The 22,109-nt window shown below is 40.5% G+C and overlaps 1 protein-coding gene and 1 long non-coding RNA gene across 3 annotated transcripts in view; one reads left to right on the top strand and one right to left on the bottom strand.

The window, feature by feature from the left end:
* LOC126406731 (uncharacterized) overlaps nt 1-6,209 on the top strand; it is a 54,554-nt gene extending 48,345 nt beyond the window's left edge. For both annotated transcript variants that reach the window (XR_007571735.1, XR_007571734.1), the window contains exon 5: nt 5,114-6,209. This is a non-coding gene — a long non-coding RNA (uncharacterized LOC126406731). The remainder of the gene's footprint in view (nt 1-5,113) is intronic.
* The window catches only part of col21a1 (collagen, type XXI, alpha 1), a 35,231-nt gene extending 17,959 nt beyond the window's left edge, over nt 1-17,272 (bottom strand). The window contains exons 1-9 of the mRNA XM_050071192.1: nt 17,085-17,272; nt 10,478-10,605; nt 9,717-10,277; nt 9,351-9,516; nt 9,044-9,272; nt 6,369-6,539; nt 3,931-4,008; nt 2,008-2,091; nt 222-284 (exon numbers count right to left, since the gene is read on the bottom strand). Of these exons, the coding sequence (XP_049927149.1) occupies nt 222-284; nt 2,008-2,091; nt 3,931-4,008; nt 6,369-6,539; nt 9,044-9,272; nt 9,351-9,516; nt 9,717-10,277; nt 10,478-10,574 (1,449 nt within the window). The 5' untranslated portion in view covers nt 10,575-10,605; nt 17,085-17,272. The remainder of the gene's footprint in view (nt 1-221; nt 285-2,007; nt 2,092-3,930; nt 4,009-6,368; nt 6,540-9,043; nt 9,273-9,350; nt 9,517-9,716; nt 10,278-10,477; nt 10,606-17,084) is intronic.
* Between the last annotated feature and the right edge of the window lie 4,837 nt (nt 17,273-22,109).

Here is a 22,109-nt window from a genome sequence, read left to right as displayed (position 1 = left end):
TAATCAGAGATGTTTTTTATTTACCCTTCGGAAAAAGAAGTAAATAAGTATATTTACCACCGAAGCAGGCCGACCACATAGAATGAACAAACTGTCATGACTTAGCGGGCACATTAACTCAATTGGTTTTGGTATTTCTCAGATGCTGTTGGATGTTGCTATGACAGTGTTGCTGGCGGATATGATCTGTATGTTTGTATATTGAACTATGTAGTACTCACAGGCTTACCATCAGCACCACCAGCTCCAGGCTGACCAGGTTTGCCAGTGTTTCCTTGATCTCCCTAAAGAAGGTGGAATGAGGTTATTTAATGTGTAACTAAAACAAATTGTTTGCACATCTATCGTGCAACCTTGAAGCAGCATAAATGAATCCATTTAATAACATCTCTGGTAACAGTATGCTTTTTCTGGCTTAGAGTGTTGATTTAATTTACCTATAAACTATGCTGAATGTAGTGTAAGATGCTCTTGAACACTACAGTATGTGGGGGTATAAGGAACATCTGCCTGCAATGGTCCCAGCATTTTGGATCTATTAGTAAATGTAGTAAAAGCATCGCTGGGACATTATAAACACAAACATGCCTGAACCCATGTAGGTTTTATTAACAAAGAGCTTTGTTGCTAAGGTAATATCTCTCTGTGGTCCCTGTGTAAAGGCTTTTATGACCGGGGCTGCTATTATTTGGTTGATACCCTGTGATCAATAAAGAGCAACATGTAGGTTTTATTTCCTACTTTGGTAATTTTCCACTCTAACCAGTGTTTATCTTCTGCAGTGGTCTGGTTTCCTTCATGCAAACAGCCCATTACAACAAGATCTTACAAGGCTAACCATAACTTCCTCACAACAGCAAGCCACAATTTGTCTAACTGGAGAAAATAGATCATTTGCTGCGTCCACAATTTGTAGTTTTCAGCAGGTAACTGTATATTTAACAGATGATTAAGTGCTAACACCTACACAGCAGTGTGTCTGGCACGAAGGAAATCTGTGTGTACAGGCTGTAATGACTGTACTTGGATTTGCCCTATTGATAATGTGCAACCTCTTGTGTTCATCCCATAATTATACAACACAAAGAGCAGCATTTAGACATCACTTGGGAATTCAGCACACATTCCCTCAAGGCTAAGCTGTGAAGAAGAGTGCATTTGTGCTCTGTCTCCACACAGGAGCCACTTAGTCTCTTTGTCATTCTTGAGTTAATGCATAAACCAACCTTGTTAAAGATTAATTATTTTTCTGTCATTTAATCTCAACAGAATACCACTGTTGAAAGTAAATATTTAGCCAACTGTCTGAACGCTATGGAGCTGGACGAAGTAGAGTTTTGTGCCAAACCAGGCACAGGCTCTACGCTCTGACATCTCACAGCAGTGTGGGCATTTTAGCATTCACCTCTACAGGAAACCCATAGCCACAATAAATGCTGGCATTTGACATTTCTGCAAACCATAGATATGTTACATTTATATGTTATTATGTAGCGGATATGTTGAAACTTAACGCAATGCTGTGGATAATGTGTGGTTATGTTTAGGCTCAAAAACCAGGTGGTTAGGAAGAGATCATGTTTTGACTTAAAATACCCAGTTTTGGTGGCATGATCACAGCTGAAATGCCACTGATGTCTTGCAAAAAACAAACAGTTTTGTTAGTTGTATTGGTCTGCAGATTGGTAGCCATCTCGCACAGATGTCACACCATACACCATCCCCTCTGCTTTCCGATAACGACGTCAGCTCATATACATTCAATCAGAGCGACCTTACTTTAGAAACGATGTAATATGTATGAAACGTGCAAGTGTGACACATCTGTGGTTTGCAGAAGCATACAATGCCAACATTTGCTTCCAGCGACTTGCCAACTACAGGCTAGTTTTGCTTGTAGTCTAGTTTTTAGTGTGGCAGTAAGGGCTGTACACATAACAACAAAATGACACAAGACAATGAATGAAAGGTAACATAAAGATGTAACTTTTTTTTTTAATAACTGACCTTTATTCCTGGAAGTCCGGGAGGTCCGGGAGGACAGACACAAGGTTCTTGAGTTGGTTCAGGGTAATCAGGACTGTTGGAGCACTGCAATGAACAAAATTAGGCTCTAATAGATAGTATACAGGACCAGACATTGAGTGCATTTACAGAATCATATGTAAAAGAGCTGCAAGGATTGGTCAGTTAATTTAGTAGATAGAAAGTTATCAGCAACTATTTTAATAATCAGTCTTTCTGAGTCATGTTTGCTAGGAAAAATGCCACAGTTGTCTTGTTCCTGCTTCTTAAATGTGAAAAATAGCTGGCTTATCTTATCCTCTCCCTAGACTTTTACGATTGTTAACTCAATATCTATAGGTTTTTGATTGCTGGTTGGACAAAACAAGCAGATGAAGCTGTACCTTTGGACATTTTTAACCATTTCTGACATTTAGCAATGAATGATTGTAAAGTCTCAAAATCCAAAACTGAAGCCTGAAAACAATTGAAGTTCTGTATGCGACATTCAGAGCATTCTGTTCTGTACGACATCTATTGCACGTCTGTCCGTCCTGGAAGAGGGATCCCTCCTCAGTTGCTCTTCCTGAGGTTTCTACCGTTTTTTCCCCCGTTAAAGGGTTTTTTTGGGGGAGTTTTTCCTTATCTGCTGCGAGGGTCCCAAGGACAGAGGGATGTCGTATGCTGTAAAGCCCTGTGAGGCAAACTGTGATTTGTGATACTTGTGATATAAATAAAATTGATTGATTGATTGATTCATATAGCAGCAAACCACTATTTGCTATACAAAGATATGATGGAGTAATAGCGTCCAGTCACACTCCCTCTGTATGTGTTGTAGGGCCTAATGTGAGCTTCTCTGTTTTGGTAGCTGGTCTGGCTGTGCCAGGATGTTAGTGCATGTGAGTCCCGTCTTTGTATCTCGACGGCTAAGTAGCCCCACTCTGCACTGCACTCATATAGCGGTTACCACTGATATTGGGATGGTGTCATTCCAAAGGCGTAGCATCCACCCTTCAGTTTTCACTCTGATTAACACTATTAGCTTTGTTAGCGCTCTTTCTGTTGAAGCGCTTTTTATGGAGTTAGCACCGTTAGCTGCTATCAAGCAGTTCAGCCACCTCCATGTTGTGTCCAGAATATGCCACCCCAGACTCTGAAGCCATTGTCATCACAAAAGCTTACCTGACCTGCTGTGTGTGTCAAAATGAGTCTGTATTTTACTTGAATAAGCAGGTTTATCTGCTAACATGCACGCTGTAAACTGAATAGTCTTCTGTTTTTAAATCAAAGGGTGTGAGTTTGCCAGAAAGGCATCTGATCCTCCATTCAAAGGAAATTGATAACTGAACTTTTAGATCCCATTGCAAATAAGCCACTAAAAAGCACACAGACAGAGGAGATGAGCGTTGGTATACTTGGCAAGCGTTTGTAATTTTAGGCTACTCATCTTGTCTCTTTTGATATTTTATTCCCACTTCCTCACATTAAAAACAGTGATTTGGCACCAGCTTTGTGGTTATAGCATTTTCGAAGCCAACATAACAATGGACCACTGCTTCGCAAACACAGTGAGAGCCAGCCGACTATAAAAAAATATACTGAGTGCAAAATGTTTGAAGCTCAGCCACGGGTCCGCCTCCAACAAATTATTTTATGCATAAACAGATGTGACTTGAAATTAATATGCTGACTTTACACTTTCACTACACAATTCAACAATAGACTGTGCTGATGAGATACAAAGTGAGAAAACCATTTTATTTCATGCAGTATGAGGTGTGGAGGTAACTGATGGTGAAATTGCGAGTCTCAGAGCACAAACAGATGTGGCAGGACAAGGTGACAAGTAGGTGAGAAGAAGTTATCTTTGTTGCTTTTGGACTGAACAAACAAGTTTAGAGCCAAGCAGACTCTTGTACTTACAACACCGGGTATTTCACACGCAGTCTCTCGGTTGTTCTGCTCGGGGTCACAGTAAATGCGAAGTTTCTGGATTTCAAACTACACAAGATTTAAAAGAGGAAACTCTTGTTAAAAATACAACCTTAGCTGTTAGAGACAAACAAGGTAACAAAACAAACACATTGTAATATGGGGGTAATTTTGCAATGTTTAGTTTGGTTTTATCAGTGCTTTGCCACTAATGAATTGAAATTGCTATTGTACAACTGTTAAATTGCCCTCATTGGGCACTGAGCAGCTCCATTTTGCCAGACCTCCCTCAGTGCTGGAAGCACTCTGCTGCAACGTTACACTATTCTTCCATTATTTGGTATTTTGTTGATGTTGGTGGTAAAATGGCTCCAGAGTGTCCCATAGACTGTTTCACGTCAGTTACCATGTGAGCAGAAAGATGATCCAGATGTATGATTTATGTTATTTCCAGCCTCATGAAAACATTAGAATGAGCCTGGAGCATCAATCAATGTAATACAACTAAGTTTACATTCTGTTAATGATAACGATGGTTCGTATGTGTGTACTTAAACATGATAAGAATCTGTGCTGTGGTCTGGTGGTTCATGCCAATTCAGTGTTATTTGAAATTGCATTGTGGTAATTTTAGACTTCTAATTACAAAAAAATCTGTTTCCAATTACAAGTGTGTTTATTATACTCACATAAATGCATTCACTCTGTTAAATGGCTTAAAACTACATGATCCTTATAACAATGGATCAGTATGCACAATAACATTCACTGCAGAGCTGTGGCTCATGTTAATATCCACAGCTATAATGATGTGTCAACATACTGATTGGCATAAGATATGTTAAAGTCATGAATGAGTTATGATCTTTCCATCTTTCTTTTCAAACAAAGGATTTTATGCACAGACTTATTTCTTTTGGTATGTAATCCTGTTAGTAAGGTCCAGTGTGTAGGATAAAGGGACATCTATTGGCAGAAGTGGATTATAATACTCATGACTATGTTTTCATTTGAAAAAAACACAAGTTGTGTTTTTGTTAACTTAGAATTAGTCGTTTATAGCCCCTTTTACACTGCCTATTAAAGGCAGAAATGTGGAATGGGGTGACAGAGTTGACTCACTTTAAGTCAGCAGCAGGGTAGTAATAACTCCAAATCGACATATGTGTAAAAGGGAGAGCCGCCAGGATGAGACCACGGACGGGACTGGTGTGACGTTTTGATGAGGAAATTTAAAAAGCAGCCGATAGCAGTTAGCAGCTAACTCCAAGAAGAAGAACAGCAACCGAAAAATGCCAGCGAATTGGGGAGACAAGAAGGTCCAGGAGCTCCTTACCCTCCAGGCAGAGGACGAGATCAGCTGCCATATGACATGGACAGCAAAGGATTCTCACTGACTTAGTCTTTACTTCCGGGATGCCAACATGCTGTCTAAAATAACACGATGGGGCAGCATTATGCCTGCATTGTTTGATTCTGTATGGAAGAGCAAAGGTGGCTTAATGAAGGGACTTCGCTTGATCTCTGTGTAAAAACAGACACATACAGAGCAGCTTCTCTTCCATGAAGTCCGCCATTTTTTTCTACAGTAGCCCAGAATGGACAAACCAAACACTGGCTCTAGATAGGGCCATACCCGTTTTCGCATCGGCCAGAGTAGCATGTTTGGCACAAAGGGAGATGTCTCGGTTCTGCAACCTCACCGCTAGATGCCAGTAAAACCTACACACTAGACCTTTAAATCATATTGTTTTAAATACAGCTGTACTCAGGATTTGAGTTTTAAAAAATGGCTACATTATTTAATTTTGATGCATTTAACATGTATTTTATTGTTTATCATTGACCATCATTGTTGCTACAAATGCAACAATGACAGATCTGCCTAATTGCTCACAAATGTGCCTGTTTATTTTAAATGGTCTATTTGTGCCATTGTTTCACAATAAAAAAGGGTGTTACATCTCATTAACAATTACAATAAAAGGAAGAAATGTGCAGAATACAGTATTCATCTTTCCCACGCTGTTATCATTACATTAAATATACTATATCTGCATCAATGGTCAAGGAAGTGCATACTATATAGTCTTCTGCAGAGCAAATTACAACACAGCACAATTATGATTTATTACAAATGCAACATTTTTGGCTCATAATGTGCCAATTGAGACAAATAAAACAGCGATTAATAAGACCTTGTGGAGAAATAGGCTAATTTTTGCCAAGGATTTATTATCCACAGAGTCAAGCATGTCTCTCAGGGGGCAGCAATAAACTGTGTGATGCTGTTTAAAACATATATCAGCACTGAGTCTGACTCATTAAACAAACTGGTCTCTCTTTCTATAAGTTGATGTACTGCCAGATTACTTTTCTGGGAACATGTATTTTCATGAAAATAAAGATGGTGACGTTAATAAACTTACTGGCACCGTTGTTTCCTTTCTGACATATTTTCCAACTTGTGTTTTTCCATTGATGAAAATACCAACAGGGGGCTCCAGGGCTTGGGTTTCAATTTCCAGGTCATCAACATAAAGAGTAACGTCCTCCTCGGTGACCAACAGCCGCAGCTGGTGCCATTGCTCGTCAAACAGCTTTTTTTGTCAAAGGAAAAGAACAGGAAAAGGTCATTAATAAAGAGATGCATGCTGGCAGTGTGCTGATAAGGACATTAACAAAACAAACAATAAAACAATATGCCTCCCAAAGAGGGTGTGTACATTGGTATAAATATTGTTAAGAGCAGGAAGCAGGAGGAAATCAGTCACTGATTGGGGCATTTGGATAGTTTAGACCTGGACAATAGAAAAGGAGTCATGGTTACAAAACATCTATCGAAAATATTGTGGCATTTTAAAGAGGACCTATAATGCTGTCCATATTTTCTCATAGATAATAACGTGGCCAGAGTTTCAAATAATGAGGTGAACTTTTGTAAAAGTAAGCCCAAAAACCTCAGGCATCAGACTGTTCTTAATATTCTGTTTCCAACATTTTTTTTCTACTTTTGTGACGAGCTTCAGCCCAAAAGTCTACTATAGTTACTCTGTTTAAAACATTCTCATGTTGCAAGTACACTGCTACATGAAGCTACATGGTTACGTTATGGGAACATGTAATATCGGTTGCCGATATTGTTAATTTCTCCCAGATTTTGGCTCATATTCCTGCTTAAACATATCCGATTGTGTTTATTGTTCAGAAGCTTTTATTGGTGATTTTTCCCCATGAAAACTGCAGCTGTCCTCCATTACAGTCAATCCCCAACTGAAATGAAGATGCAGAGATGACCAGATATGAAAGACCAGGAAATGCTGAGCAATCAGAGCAGCATAGACTTTCTCGGGGGGGGGGGTAATTTATTTTTCCTAGGATGGTGAAGGCATGATCCACCCTACTCAGTCTTACCCTGATGTTCTTACCTTTACCCTAACCAATGTAAATTCTCTTTCCTAAACCTAACCAATCCAGTCAACAAAGGCCACAAGTACTAGCCAATCAGAGGGACAGTGGGGCGGACCATGCCCCTTCGCCATAAAGGCAGTTACTAAACCTAAGCATCTCAGACAGAGGGTAAATACAGGTGTTCCAGCACAAACGGTGTGAGAGTAATAAAGTGTTTTTGAAAATCAAAGCATATAAACATGTTCATTTTAAGGTTCAGATTTGTATTCTGGGTTTCTACAAGAGCATGATAGGTCCCCTTTAAACCCTTTTTTGGTAATATGCCCACTTTGATTCAGAAGATTTGTGTTGTATCATTTACCAGATCAATATCGGGGTTACACAGCAACCAGTTTCCAGAGATAGACTCTATGTGCTTTTGCAGCTTTTGAATAGTGGAGTCTTTTGTCTGTTTAAAAGAGTTCATTTATATGGTAGTGCTACTTATTCAAGGAACAAAATCTGCTAATCAGAGAGATGTACAGTAGCGTCTACTTTTGTGAAGGTTGAATAGACTTCTGGAGCTCTACACGTTTATACAAGCCATCTGGATGTGTGAATAGGAGGATTAGGATTGATGGTTGAAAGAAAATGCTGAAGCCTTGGAGTTGCATTGATCTAAAACAGTTTGTGCCCGAGTTGCATTATGTGAAATAATGAACAGAAGAATACCCTTTGATTACCTGTATCATACAGTATGAGTGTGCTTTCTCTTGGACAGAATATAAGGCTTATACTGAGAATTCACAGTCTAAATGCACCAATCAGACTCTAAGAGGTGTACTCCAGCAATTTAGCATTGCACTGTCATGAAGTTTGGGGACTCCGAGAGACAGATTAAAAGAAGAGCGGTCACAACTGAACATTAGAGGTTGACATATCCCAACTTTTAGAATCTAGTCAATATGCTGGGTGCTTCATTTCCCATATTGCAACTCACTGTGTCTCTTAATTTGACCCTCTCTGCCTGGAAAACACCCACATTGTGAGTCACTTGGACTTGACAAAGCTCCCACACAGCCACAGAAGACATTATGCAACTGTGTAGTACTGTCTTAGAACGCTAAAATGATCTTAATGTGTAAAATCCAACAAGTTTTCCAATGCATACCACTATGTAAGTCTACGAATACTACATTAGCGCACCAATGGGTTGACAACAGAGTAGCTTGTATGATCGTTAATGTAAAATGGGCGCAGTTGCACCAAAACTATGTGGTTAGGTTTAGAAAAAAATAATGGTTTGGCTCAATGTAAGTCTGTTTGTTACTAAGGCAATGAAACAGATCTCACATAAAATGTCTGCTTAGGTAAAATCAATTACATGACATGTTGACAAACTGTTAAAATAATTCTACGGTGACTTCTGGTTTCACATGGGACACAAACACCTCATCTGGATGAAAGTCCGATGTTGGTTTGGCCCATTCACCAACCGTCCCTTCCGTCTCTATCCCTCCCACCCTAAGTGGATTTTCTTGTTCTTTATACTATGTCACCTAACTTCCTCCTTTGCTCCCCTAATAATTATTACAGCCACTAGTGGTCGCCACCTAACAATTTTTGGAGGATAGTCTCGTAAAATCAGTGGGGTGCCCTTGAAAGACTATTTCAAAGAAATAATACAAAGAAATATTACTCAGTGTTACCGTACCCTCGCTGTCTGCTGTGAAAATTTAACCGTTTGAATTCCACTTGCTGCATTACTGGTTGTGGTGAACATGACGGTGCGCTCTTCTCCATTTAGAGTTACTGCCATCTGAGGTCTTCCGTCACGCGTCTGTATTCTCCACAAGTCCCACTCCTCTATTGCCACTGACCCTTTATACCTCAGTGTGGCCACAAAAACATATGATGGAGGCAGGCCATCAGGAAAAAGGCTCCTGGATGAACAAATATAAAAGTCAGTCAACTTGTGAATAACGGGGATGATGAAGAAAGAATAAAAGCAAGGCTATTACCGCGTAGCTTCACTCAAGTCGACCCGAGATGTTACTTCATAGGCCCTACTCCCGTAATATGCCCCTTGTGTCTTCTTTGTTTTTTTAGCCAGATTTAAATGTAACAGGATATCAAAACCCTTTTCATCACGGGAGTCTATGGGAATTCTTGCTGGGCAAACCGTCTCTGCAACAGACAAACAGTAAAATAGAAAAACAGACAAACATAGGGACTAATAGAGAATAATAGTACAAGAGACAAAAGGACAAATGGAGAAGCCTGAGGTAAAGAGATACCACTGATAATAATAATATTTGACCTCACTGGATCTCATAATATTTGAGCAGAACACTTTTAGTCCCACACACTGATCAGCCGTTGCTTACCTTCGCACAGTTTCTGTCGTATGACCTGTATGATCCTGGAAATACCTTTGTAGTCCTCAACAGAGAAGACGTAAGTTGTAAATGGCTTGTTTGCAATGTCATTCAACTCGGCCGCTTCAGTCTCCGGCCCAACACCGATTGCAAACAAAATTACTCCTTTTTTCCTCGCTGCCTCTGCTGCTTTCAAGACTTCATCTTGAGACTTCCCATCTGTGAGGACAACAGCAATTCTGGAAATGCCGAACGGGCCGCGCTCAGAGAGGCCAAACAGTTTCTCTGTAGCAAACTTAATGGCTGTCCCTGTTCTTGTGTTTCCACCCATGTACTCAATGGACTCCATTGCTTTGATGAGGTCTTTGGTGGAGGAGTGCTTCCCCAGAGGTATTTCTAAAACAGGGTCGTCGCTGTACTGGACGACGCCAACCTGGGTAAACTTCTGTCCAATGTTGAAGCTTGTCGTTATGTTGACGAGCCATCGTTTTACTATTTCAAAATTGACATCTTCAACACTCCATGAGCCATCTAGAATAAAGACCAAATCACATGGTGCAGTCCTACAACCTGAAGCAGACGGAGAATAAACCATCAGTAGTGTAAAATAATGGTTTAAAACATCCTGTCTAGTCTAGTGGAATACATGTAATGAAATGCATTTACAGTACATGAAATCACCTTTGCCAGTTGTATGCATTTGACAGTTTTTAATGTATGGACAACAGGCATAACAAAGTGTGAGAAAATGAAGACAGAAGCACTCTTACTTCTTAAGTCTTCATCTTGAGCTGCACTAAACAAATGGAGAAGCATGAAGCACAGGCATCTTAAGACACAATGCATGGATGTCGCTTTGTAACCCATTATGCAGCAGTACCAAGTTCCAATTGTGCACCTACAGGGAAAGGGAAAAACATGCTTTGTATTGCAGGGGAAAAAAAGAAAAAGGACAATGCAAGCATTTGTGAAATGTGGTCCCTGTGTTATTCTTGCCTTGACAGAAGTTAATGTCTCAGACTATCGTTTTTCCATTATTGAGATGTTTGGCCGCCATTTATTCTGGCTCATCCCTTTTCCATAGACTTTAAACACAAAACGATCATGCTACCTGCAATTTCACACATAAGTAATTTTAAATGGTGTGTGATCCCTGGAGTTATGTGACTAGGATGCCGCCAGGCTCTGCAAAATATGAATGAATTCATACACCAAAACATTTAAGAATTGTATACACATGCAAATTAGCAGCATTTGTGCTGTAATGATCATGTTGTCTCTCTGAAAGATGCACCGAAGTTCAGCCTAAGTGTTAGATGAGGGTGATCTGATTCAGCTTCGTGTGAATGTGTATGACTCAAGCATGACAACAGGTCCAACAGTCCATGCACACATTCCCACTGTGATCAATTGCTGATTAGGTTTTGTGACTCAATGGGGTCATATCTTGGTTAATGCATTTAATATTGATCTGTATTAATCATACTGTACAAAGGTTTAAATCTTTCCTCAACTTAGCTATGCATTTTGCAGACGTCTTACTATCTCCAGGATTGGCATTAGTACAGAGGAGACACACATACAAGCTGACTTGGTGCAAACAATACTGTATGCATTGCACTTAGGTCAAAGCCCAAGTCAAGCACAGAACAGACAGTACATTTGTGGTTTGAAAACTAAAGAAACTAAAAAAAATGGCTGCCAAATGTCAAAATAATGGAGAAAAAATCTAAACAATTAATTTGAGACTGAACAAAATAGTCTGACTACTTACGGTTTAATCAACAGGTCTGACAAAAAGTATGTAAAAACTGCATTTTTTGATTATTTGGCCACTTGGGGACAGTGCAACAACATTGACATATTATTACCTTATAAAGCTGATACGGCAAAATGTTGGCAAATATTAATGAAAATTTTACGTGTACACGTCATACTTATGATATCAATGTCTTTAAAGTGACGTAATATATGAGATCACTTTGTCATCATGAGGTGGAGGATATGGCAGATGGCGAGTCACCTAGGCCAGATGGCTGCCAAGCTGCAGACTACTGTTTGAGACAAACAAACAACAAAACCCAATTGAGGGTGTTTGGAAGTGACCCCTTGGTGGGGTTAGTGCTATGAAACGTGGTTGTTTTTTACCATACAGTTTACCATACAATTTGGAAACGAGGTGCAACACCAACTAGAAAACAATGTTTTCATGCATTGGATGTGCCGAATGCGCACATTGAGGCAGTACAGGAGGAGGCGCACATTAATAATCCTCCAGGACTTTAACATGCTCATGTTTGTTTAACCCAAACAATGTGTAATGCAACTGCAGTTGGCTTGGATCAAGGTCGGAACACGTTCTCACCACAAATGAACCGCACCGGAGTTCATTTGTTACTGGACTGTGACCACCTCTTCAAAATGGTCTCGGTCCGGTTGTTCTGGAGCACACCCGAGTGATATGGCCGTGTTTACACCTGCACAAACGAACTGCACTTACGGGGCAAAAGAAATCAACTGCAGATAGCTGTCACTGGGGCTATCAAGTGCAAATCCCATCAGACCATGCTTTCTTTTCCCCTAAGTTATAGCTCTACCTCCCACTGCCACCGCAAACACTACTGTACTACCCACAGATCCCTTATTCAATTACTTGTACCACAAAGTTATACTCTAAACTCTGCATCCAACCTCTATGTGGCGCACTCTGTCTTTCCAATCGTGCTTCACGGCCTCAGCACACCTAAGCATTTTCCTTTCAAGCCTCATCTACCACATCCTCACATGGCACTGTCAGCTTTACTAAATAAACAACTCACTGAACCTCTGACCACAACTGCCCTTAAACCAGTGCTCACTGTTTCCTGTGGGATTATCAGCTGTTTCCTCAAATCTGCTGCCATTTGCCAATCTCTGCCCGCCCTTGGCCCAAATACAACACGCCTGCCCAGAAAAGCTTCACTCCTACACTTTTCCTCCCTCGTGGATTAAACCAATTCGAAAACCTTCCTTCCCATTAGCGGATGAAGTAGTTTTAACCACTTGCTGTCACGTGCTGCTGAAGCACTTACAATAGTTATGTCAGCAGGTGTGTCATTCTTTAGATTATTCTGGCAAAATGTTTCAAAACATTGGCAAGTCTGAGCGTATGGGAAACTGACATTTTGAGAAGATGTTAGTGAAACAGTTTGTACATATGATTAATCTCTTTTGGTTTGCTTCAGCACCTTTCAACTCCCTGCAGCTCTTCTATATTTTATTAATTTATCCACTGTGTCAGATCTGCCAAAACAGCCTCCCTTGTGCTGATGTTTTGCCCTGCAACCTTTTTAGGATTGACTTAATCCGTAATGATTTCGCTGCATGTGCCCAGCCCTAAGGGCTCTGTACTCTACACCTGCACAGCAACATCCTGGCTATATGGCTGAGTGCTGACTGTTGAAATGCTGCTTCTGCACTGCAGGGCAGGAACTCAAAACAAAGATGTCCAAACATAGAAGCTGGTGTCCCAATATAACCTCATGTCATGTGGTAATTAGATCAAATTGTGGTTTTCTGAAGAACCTGATCCATCTATCTAGCTTATCCTAACAACACATTTTCAATGCATCCCAAAATAACCCACGTGAGGTTTTTCCTGATCTGGCGCCCCCACAAGTGGAACAAAAAGACACTCACAGTGCTTTTTTTTAATCTTGCATCTGAAATTGTTTTTGTTTTTTCAGTTGAATGCCTCTGAAGCTCTGGATTTGCCATGAAAAATTACCATAAAAATTGCCATAATATTTGGTACATATATCAAGGTTGTATGAAGCCATGAATCCCAATGACTCTTGTGGTCCTCTGACTTTTTAATCTACTGCCACCATGAGGTCAAAATTTCAATTTGTCTAATACTTTGATTTATGACCATATACCTTCAAGGCTAACAATATTACCGTCAGCTGTACATTGCATGATTTAATTCAAATGTTAGCATGCTAACATGCCAAACTAAGATGGTGAATATGGTGAACCTGCCAACATGAGCATGTTAGTATGCTCAAACTAGCATTTAACTTAAATTTAGCATGGCTCTAAACTCGTAGTCTTCACAAAACCACAACAGGACCATTTCAAGCCAACTGAACCATTAACCAAATCTATTCTTTTTTTAGTCTTGAAAATGCCTTGCCACCAACTCAGAAATGGCAAATGAATCCCACTCAGATTTTAATGAAGCGATGTCAAGGCAAGTGCAACACACGACAAAATGTCGAGTTTGTCCTTTGAAGGATAACTTCGGTATTTTTTAACCTTGATCCTATTTCATGTTTTTGTGTCTAACTAACTGATGGAGACAACAGTTTTTGAACTTGGTCCAGTATTGAGAGAGAGGACTGCAGCTAGCAGCTGAGCAACACCCACAGTGTAACCAGATGGGGCAATTGTGCACTGTACATCCATTAAAAGTGGTTATTTTTGCCACAGGCAGGCTTAGATCGTTATTATAAGTGTCTGAAGTGTGTCTTTACCTTTCACTAGATCTGGTCTGTTTGCTACTGTGTCTAAGTCTCGCTCAAAGAGAAGTCCTAAAATTTGACAAGACGTGACAGCATGGACAATGCTGGAAACACGAGTGAAAATGAAATGTGTTTTATGTTGGAGTACAGAAGGTGAAGCTTATCTAAAAGATTTTAAACGTTGTCTTCCCAGCGTTGTCTTCCTGCAACAAGTCACGCCCTGTGAGATCTCAGAACGAGACTTCTCCTTAAGTGAGACTTAGATACACTAACAAACAGACTGGATTAAGCAGAAAGAAAAGAAACACTTTAGACACTTAAAATAACAACCTGAGCCTAACTGTGGCCAAAATAACCACTTTCAATGGACGTACAGTGACATTGCACAATTGCCCCATCTGGCAACAATGAGAGTGCTGTGCTGCAGCAGCCCTCTCTCTCAATACTGATCCAATTTCAACAATCATTGCTCACATTAGCTACTTAGACACAAAGCCATGGGAAAATAGGATCCAAGTTGAAAAATGCGGAAATTACCCTTTAACATTGATTAATGACAAACACAAAACAATGGCATGTTACATACGTGCTATTTACTGTATTTTGCAAGGTCATTTCAGTCACAGGTGAACAATATTATCATCGCATGTGCTGCAAACAACATGTAGCATTACAGTGGAGTACAATGATGGTTACGTTCATGCTGATGGAATTAGAGATGAAATGGGATATTAAGTTCCAGGTGAAACAATGAAAAGAGTGTGTTTACATTGTGCATGTGAGCAGAGGGTAGAGTTCTTATCGTGTGTTGTTTCTGCGGCTGCTCTATCAAAATTATCTTCTACAGTAGTTTCCAACACGTGAAAGAAAGAAACTGCTGACATCCTAAAAGGAGGCAGTTGCAAATGAAGACCAGATATGCTGCATATAAGTAGCAGGACTTGTGGAAGGAATTTGATAGGAAGGAACTGACCAGAGCTATTTCTGATTGTGACACGTGAAGGTCAACGAAACAGTGGCTGGGACATAACCCTTGGCCTCCCAAAGGCTTTTACTCCAGCACAGCCAGAGAGGGGGGTCACACTCTTTAACATGACTGCATTTTTCCACCATGTAAACTCAGCGCTGAAGCAACACAGTTGAAGGAGGCGTTTAGCTGCCATAGTTGTGCAAGCCGTTTTCTTCAGAATTTTTCCCCACTAGAGAGCTGAAGGAGTTAGCTGGAAAACCCCCTCACTGGCAGGTCCAGTCAGGATGACTTTCCCCTCGACTGACTTTCCCCAAACGCAGTGTTTCTACACCTCTGCTCAAGCCACATGGAATTCATTTACACCATCAGACAGTGAAATTCCGCCTGTGGACTGTGACCAAACACATGTAGTCATGATGAAGGGAAGCAACCTTCATCCAGGAATAAAAACGCAACATTACACGTGCTACGCTATAATGCTTGGAATGCATGCATAATGTAGCAGAATTAACAGGTGCACTTGTGTCGCAGGTTAGTACCAGACTCCACTGATCTCTGATGTTATTGGGACAGCACAGACACTTCGTAGCTGCAGATTTTGATGATGAATGGCAGAACTGTAACACAGGTATAAGTATGAAAAAACAAGTCTGAAGACTTTCTAGCTGTGAATATGAATACCACATGGAATTAATTCCGGGTTGAGCCAGTTGTTTGTTGCAATACTTTGCAAACCTAATAAGATTTATGTGAGACTTTGCACTTTATTTGCAGTGTAGTTCCAGCTGGAAATGCTGTTCAGGAAGCTGCTGAACAAATGATTTCTCCCTTTTCACCAGATAACATTTCACTTGTTCAGGGTGGGCGACACTAAGTCATCACACAGATTTTTAAAATGGTATCAGCCCACGGATTTCGTGCTGAACAGGTTACACTCCCCTTCAAATTTGACATTTTTCATTTAGCAGAAACCATAATTAACTGTTGAGTTCACAAAGACAAAAATGAGTTTTCTATTTGTTTTGTGTCTGACGCTTATGTAATACAACTGCAGGCTTTAACTCCACTTGACCTGCTGAAGTTATACTTATCTGTTGTAAATTTGGCAAAAAGGAAGTTATCCCATTCCAGAAACAACAACTGCTGTTCATACTGAACGGTTGCCAATATCAGGGGAATTTATTTCTGCCAAATTCTTCAAGCAACAAGGGAAAGGCGAGCCCTATCAGTTATACTCTGTGGAAATGTGCTCACCTAATCCAAACAGTTAAATAATGTCTTGTAAAACGTCTGCTCATGGGAGTCTCATCGCACGTCCACTGTCAGATGCTGTCAGATATCTCCTACTCTACTCACAAAGATTATCGTTCTTCACATACATGCAATTCTTACATTTATAAAAACTGCATGAGAACGGTACATGCAATGCTGTGGGTCACTATGCAGTGTTCTCACATGGATTCGGGGAATATGAAAGAAAAATCCTTTTTACGAGAAGTGAAATGGCCAGGAAAAAAAAGTCTTGAGCTGATTCCATTCATTCTTTGCATGACAGTAGCACAAACAAGGGACTGATATAACTGAGCTTAATGTCTTCAATATGCAACTGCTGCAGCACAGACACTAAAGTAAAAATTGAGACAGTGCAAAACTGTTGATAATCTAAACACACGGCATCATGAAAAAAGAAATTAAAACGTTGAAATCAGTCCAGCAGGTTCACTTGAATAATCAAAAACTTACTGAGTCAATTCTAATTGTTCAGTCACCTACTAAATAAATAAACATGACATATTTGTGCATAAAAAGACACTCTAAACTTGTAAATGCAAAACAATATTGTCTTAAATTCAGAAATACAATACATTGCCTCACAAAAAAGACACAAAGTAAGCAAAAAGTTACCAGTAAGCGTCCGAGCCTTTGTGTGAATTCCTGTTAGTCCTCTCATTTAGAGCCAGTGATCAATATTGTTCACAGCCCTGGGTTTACAGAAACCAGATTAAGGGAGAAGTGCACATGTTTCTCTGCTGAATGAAAGCCTGCCCTTTCCAGCAGCTCTCTCTGTCTCCTCTGTTTCTGTCCTTCTTCCTCTTCACTGCCGCCCCCTCCGCCCTCCACCCTCACTCCGGACTTTTACTGGCCTACAGCCACCCTCAATTACCATGGGTGGAAAGAGAAGCAGATAAGGAGAGCATGAAATAGTGAAGCAGACAGCCCATCTCTGACAGTCCAAAAGGAAAATAATAGCAATGAGCACAGCCTCCTTCCAAGTGTTGAAGGTTTGGATCGTGTGTGGGTTGCTAGGGGCATAACCAGAGAACATGGAGTTTTCTGGATGCAAGACAAGCACCAGATCAGCCAACGAGATTTAGTATACAGGAACACATATACTGTACTGTTTACGGTACCCTCAGCAGGACCCCGAGCGCTCAGCATTGCATTACACTACTCCTGTCTGAATTCCACTTCATCACCCCAAATGGACAGCAGATTATGTTCTTACAAGTCAGCAATGAACAAGGTGTGAAGAGCTACTGCGGCGCTTTTTTCTGCACGAGCAGCTGGAAGTCGTTAGAAATGCCGAACTGAATCTGCTATCTGTAGAGCAGGCAGATCTCAGTTTGATCCACTCTAACAAGTTTTATCATGTTTGTACTCAGTGGCAGCCTGCTCTGCATCAACTCACAGCAGCTCCAGTGTTTGAAGGCTCTCTTAAAGGCTCCCTGATAGTGCACTGAGCACAGTTTAGAATGAAGAGTTAGGAGTCAGGCTAACTACAGTGTAGTAGGAGCTTGACTGCAGCCACTTGCTTGTATGACAGATTTTATTCAGTAAAAGTTTTAATGAGTGTTTTGTTCCTTATGTGAAATATTCAGTAAGCTTTTATCCAAGAGAGGAAATTACTCCAATTACACTCAATTATAAGAACTTAGGTACTTGTTTTTGAACTTACTTGTGCTTTGGACTTTTAATATTCTGCCACTTTATGCTTATACTCCGCTATACCGCAGAGGCAAGTGTGTATGTTGACAAGGGATGACAAATGAAACGGGGGTTTGGGGGTCTGTTGCCAGAAAATTTTGAGCATCACTCAATTTCCTACCCTGGTAAGACCATCCTGATGACATGCACTTAACATTCTGTCTCTATCAGTCTATCCCTACTGCCGCCCCAAACACTTTCCAGGAATTAAAATCCAGTCTGGGCCAATCAAGGGTCCTCACTGTTGTTGACACCGTACGCAGCCAATCAGGCACTGCGTTGTAGTTGATGACGTAAAATGCAGGCAGCAGCTTGCAGAACAGTAATGGTGGCTACAGCTCTCTAGTAGAGTAAATAAGCAATAAGTTAAGTTATTGAAGAAATAGAGTCAATAATAATTAAACAAAAACAAGAGTATGCACTCGGAAGATGTTTTTTGACATTCTTCCGACTGGATTTGGCAAAATCTTGATTTATCAACTGGCTACGTTGGTGATAAGGATCCTTGGTGTTCTGTTATGGATTGGTTGAAGTAGTGTGTCTCCCCTCTGACAGAAGGGCCAAAACAGAATGCTGAGCTCACATTATTAGGATGGTCCTACCAGGCTATTCATTTCCTGCATTCTGGTGAATTTTTAGGGACCAATTTCTGCATTTGCTGCATCAAATTATGGTGTAAATGTCTTAAATTTTGTAAAAATAAAAGCTACTGTCATGATTTTATTGTTTTTGGAAGGGACAAATGCCCATATTCTAAATATTGTGTCCCCTCCCCGTGAAATCTAACCCTATGTTTTAAGAGAGATGTTGAACTTTTCACTCCACTACATGTATCTTGACAGCTAAATTGCTACTACTAATTACTTTACATTTTAACAGTACATGGTCAATCCACAAAAGCATGCATTGTTAAAGTAAATAAAATACTGACCATTTGAATGGAGCCATTCTCTATAAAAATAAACACTTTTACATTTACATTTTGTTGCTAATAACATCCAACAGTTATGTGATGAAATATAAAGCTAAAGTGCTAAAGATGTCATCAGCTTTCATCTCATGCTGAGATTGATCAGCAGTGGTTTCCTGATGACGGCCTGGTTGACCCTGAGCCTCAGCACACTCTGGTGGCTCACACAGGCAAATACTGAGCTGGTGTTTGGAGCCTGGGAGTGGCCGACCTGCTGGTGAGAGTAGACTTTCCAATGCTGACTAATCTTCTGTCTCTATTTACTGCTCTCTGGTTTGTAACCAACATGAAGGAAACCCCGCGGCAGAAAATCTCTTATTTTCCTACAAGAAGCCACTTTAGTTGTCCTCAGAGGCCCATTGATCAATATGACTGTGGTCATATCTGGAAACGTGACATCGGTTATATTTAGCAGTGAGCTGATCGAGATTACATAATAAATATGTTTGGCTAGAGAGCAGGAAACACTGTATTAATTGCCATAGTTTAAACTGCACCCAAGAAAACTGCAGCAAGTCTGATGTCATTAAAATAAGTTGCTGCAGTATGATTGAGGAAATAAAACAGTTTTGTAATCAAGGAATGTCAGTTTAAAACTAAGCTATATAGACACAATTAAACGGCTCATTATATTAATTTGTGGAAACAGGTGAAATAATTTGTTCACATAAGTAATGTCATCGCAATTTTAAAGCAATGAAAGTAGCAAAACAAGACAGCTACAAACGTCTTGTGGAATCAAATCCTGACAAGACCATGAGCAATTGGGGCCTCAAAAATATTTTTCTTTCTATTTTTTCAATCCCTCCAGGGTTTTGTCATCCAGTGGCGGCCTACAGCAGTACTTCTCCCAGTGCTTTTTTCTTGTGATCTCTTGATACAAGGCAGTGCCTGCTTTAGATCACCTGTGACAGGGGGAAACCATCCACTGATTGACAGGAAAGAAGCGAAGATTTGAAAAAAAGACTTTAATATAAGCTGAAATTTGTGTAACTGAATTTAGATTCTCTTATTTTCTACCCGGGTAATCATTATGCCACTCCTATTGCGACTCATTGGTGAGGTCCTGAATGTTAATGGTGAATTAAACATGCACTTCTCTGGCATACACAGTATTAAAATTGATGTAAAATTTGCAAATATATAAAGTCGGGGCAAATCAGTACAAATGTACTGACCCCCGTTCATAGATATGTTGTTATAGGTGTCTATCGTTTTTCCAGACATCAATGCACAGTGATTGGCTGCCAGCCTACTGCTGTGGCATGCAGTAATTTAGGTGCTGGCTCAAAGAGGCATTTTAGAATTGGGCACCCTGTGAGACAACACAGCTAGAGTTCATCAGTGGCTTTGACCACCACCCTTGCCAAAATACACTGAATAACTCTACCCCCTCTCATCCGTCTCCTAAGAGGCAGGAAATTAGGTATTGATGCTCCTCTACCATCTTTATGTATCGCTGTGTCTTGTTTACATGTGTATACTTCCCCTGTGTTTATCTGGTTTTACTAACATTCGCTGGCTGAATTCGAGCTGATTTTTGACCAGCTCTGTCATCACAGTGTGTGCAGATCGAAGGTGTTTGGCTTCCCCTGTGTCGCCAGCGCTCTGATCCCCCTGCTCAACCATGCAGGAGTTCTGCCAGACTTTTGCTGGATAGTGAGCGGGGAGCTCTGGGTGTTTGGCTCCCTCCCATACCACTAACACCTGGGGTTCCCCGCTCATCTGCTGCAAAAGCTAAAAACTGCTCATCTGCACACACTGCCTAACCTGCAATGATGTAAAGCTGGTTGAAAATTTTCAAAGTCTCTGTGTAACTACTCACAACACTATTTCCATGCTAATGTAGCTGTCGTGGATAAGTAAACTTTCCGGCTTTGGAGCTTCCAAGCAATGATGATGCTGAGGGACTGCAGGGTGTGCTTGCTAGCTAGCAACAGTCTCTTTGAATGGCTTTGGCGAGCAGAAAGCTGGCGGCCAATCATCGGGCCTTGACGTCTGGCAGCCTGCTTTCGTCATGAAGAAGTGGGCTGATGATGACTAAACTTTTTTTTGTACAAAATTGCCTTCAGGCAATCGTGAGGGGAAAATACAGATCAAAGACACTCTAAAATTAGTAAAAAGCCTCTTTTATATGTGGCTATTCATAACTGGGAGTTAATAACTGCTCCCATGATGTGGCCCCACAATGTCGGACAAAAGGAATAAAGGCCTTTTAACAGATTCTTCTTGCACTGCCCTTAAAGTCTTTTCCCCACATGATCACAAGAGAACATTTTGGTACAAAACACAACCCAAGAATCTCTGACAATTGTTCTCAAAACAGTTTGAAGTCTACTAATATGCTAAATTAATCAAATGCTTAAAGCAAATATGCAGTTGGTTAGAACAAATGAGAAAATTGTACATCCATATAATGTGGAATCAAATTAACCAGAAAAAGTTTGTCATCCGCCCACAGAGCAGCATCTCATTCTGCCAGTATATTAAAACATGTGAATGTGGTAAACAGTTGTGTCAGGATATTCAATGAAGTCTACAGTTGGGCCTAACAGCACCAGCGCTCTGCTCACTGTCACTTCTACACAATAACATATTTAGCTTATTACTTACATCAACTAACATTTACAGTGTCTGGCAGTTCCTCTGAAACTTTTTAAAGAACTGCCTGAGGACAACATAAAACCTCTCTCTAATAACCTCTGATTCTGTGCCATCACTTTGAAGCCCAACCGTCCTGGGTCGTTTTAATCAGCTCACATGCATTAAGCTGCATTTATCTTGATCACTTGTATGGTTTGCCACAGAGATAAATAGTGAGCATGTCTGAAGCAAGTGGTTGAGCCCAGAAAGAAAAATCAGAGGATAATCGTGGATTAGTAATAGTTTCCATGACAGAGGTGACCGTAGCATCCAGAGCAGCATGGCACATGATGTTGCAGTCGCAGAGGGGGTGGAGGATGACGATCTGCAGT

Source organism: Epinephelus moara, chromosome 19, assembly GCF_006386435.1.
Source record: "Epinephelus moara isolate mb chromosome 19, YSFRI_EMoa_1.0, whole genome shotgun sequence".
Lineage (NCBI taxonomy): Eukaryota > Metazoa > Chordata > Actinopteri > Perciformes > Serranidae > Epinephelus > Epinephelus moara.
Note: the sequence above shows the minus strand (reverse complement) of the source record. Positions and strands in the feature narration are given on the sequence as shown.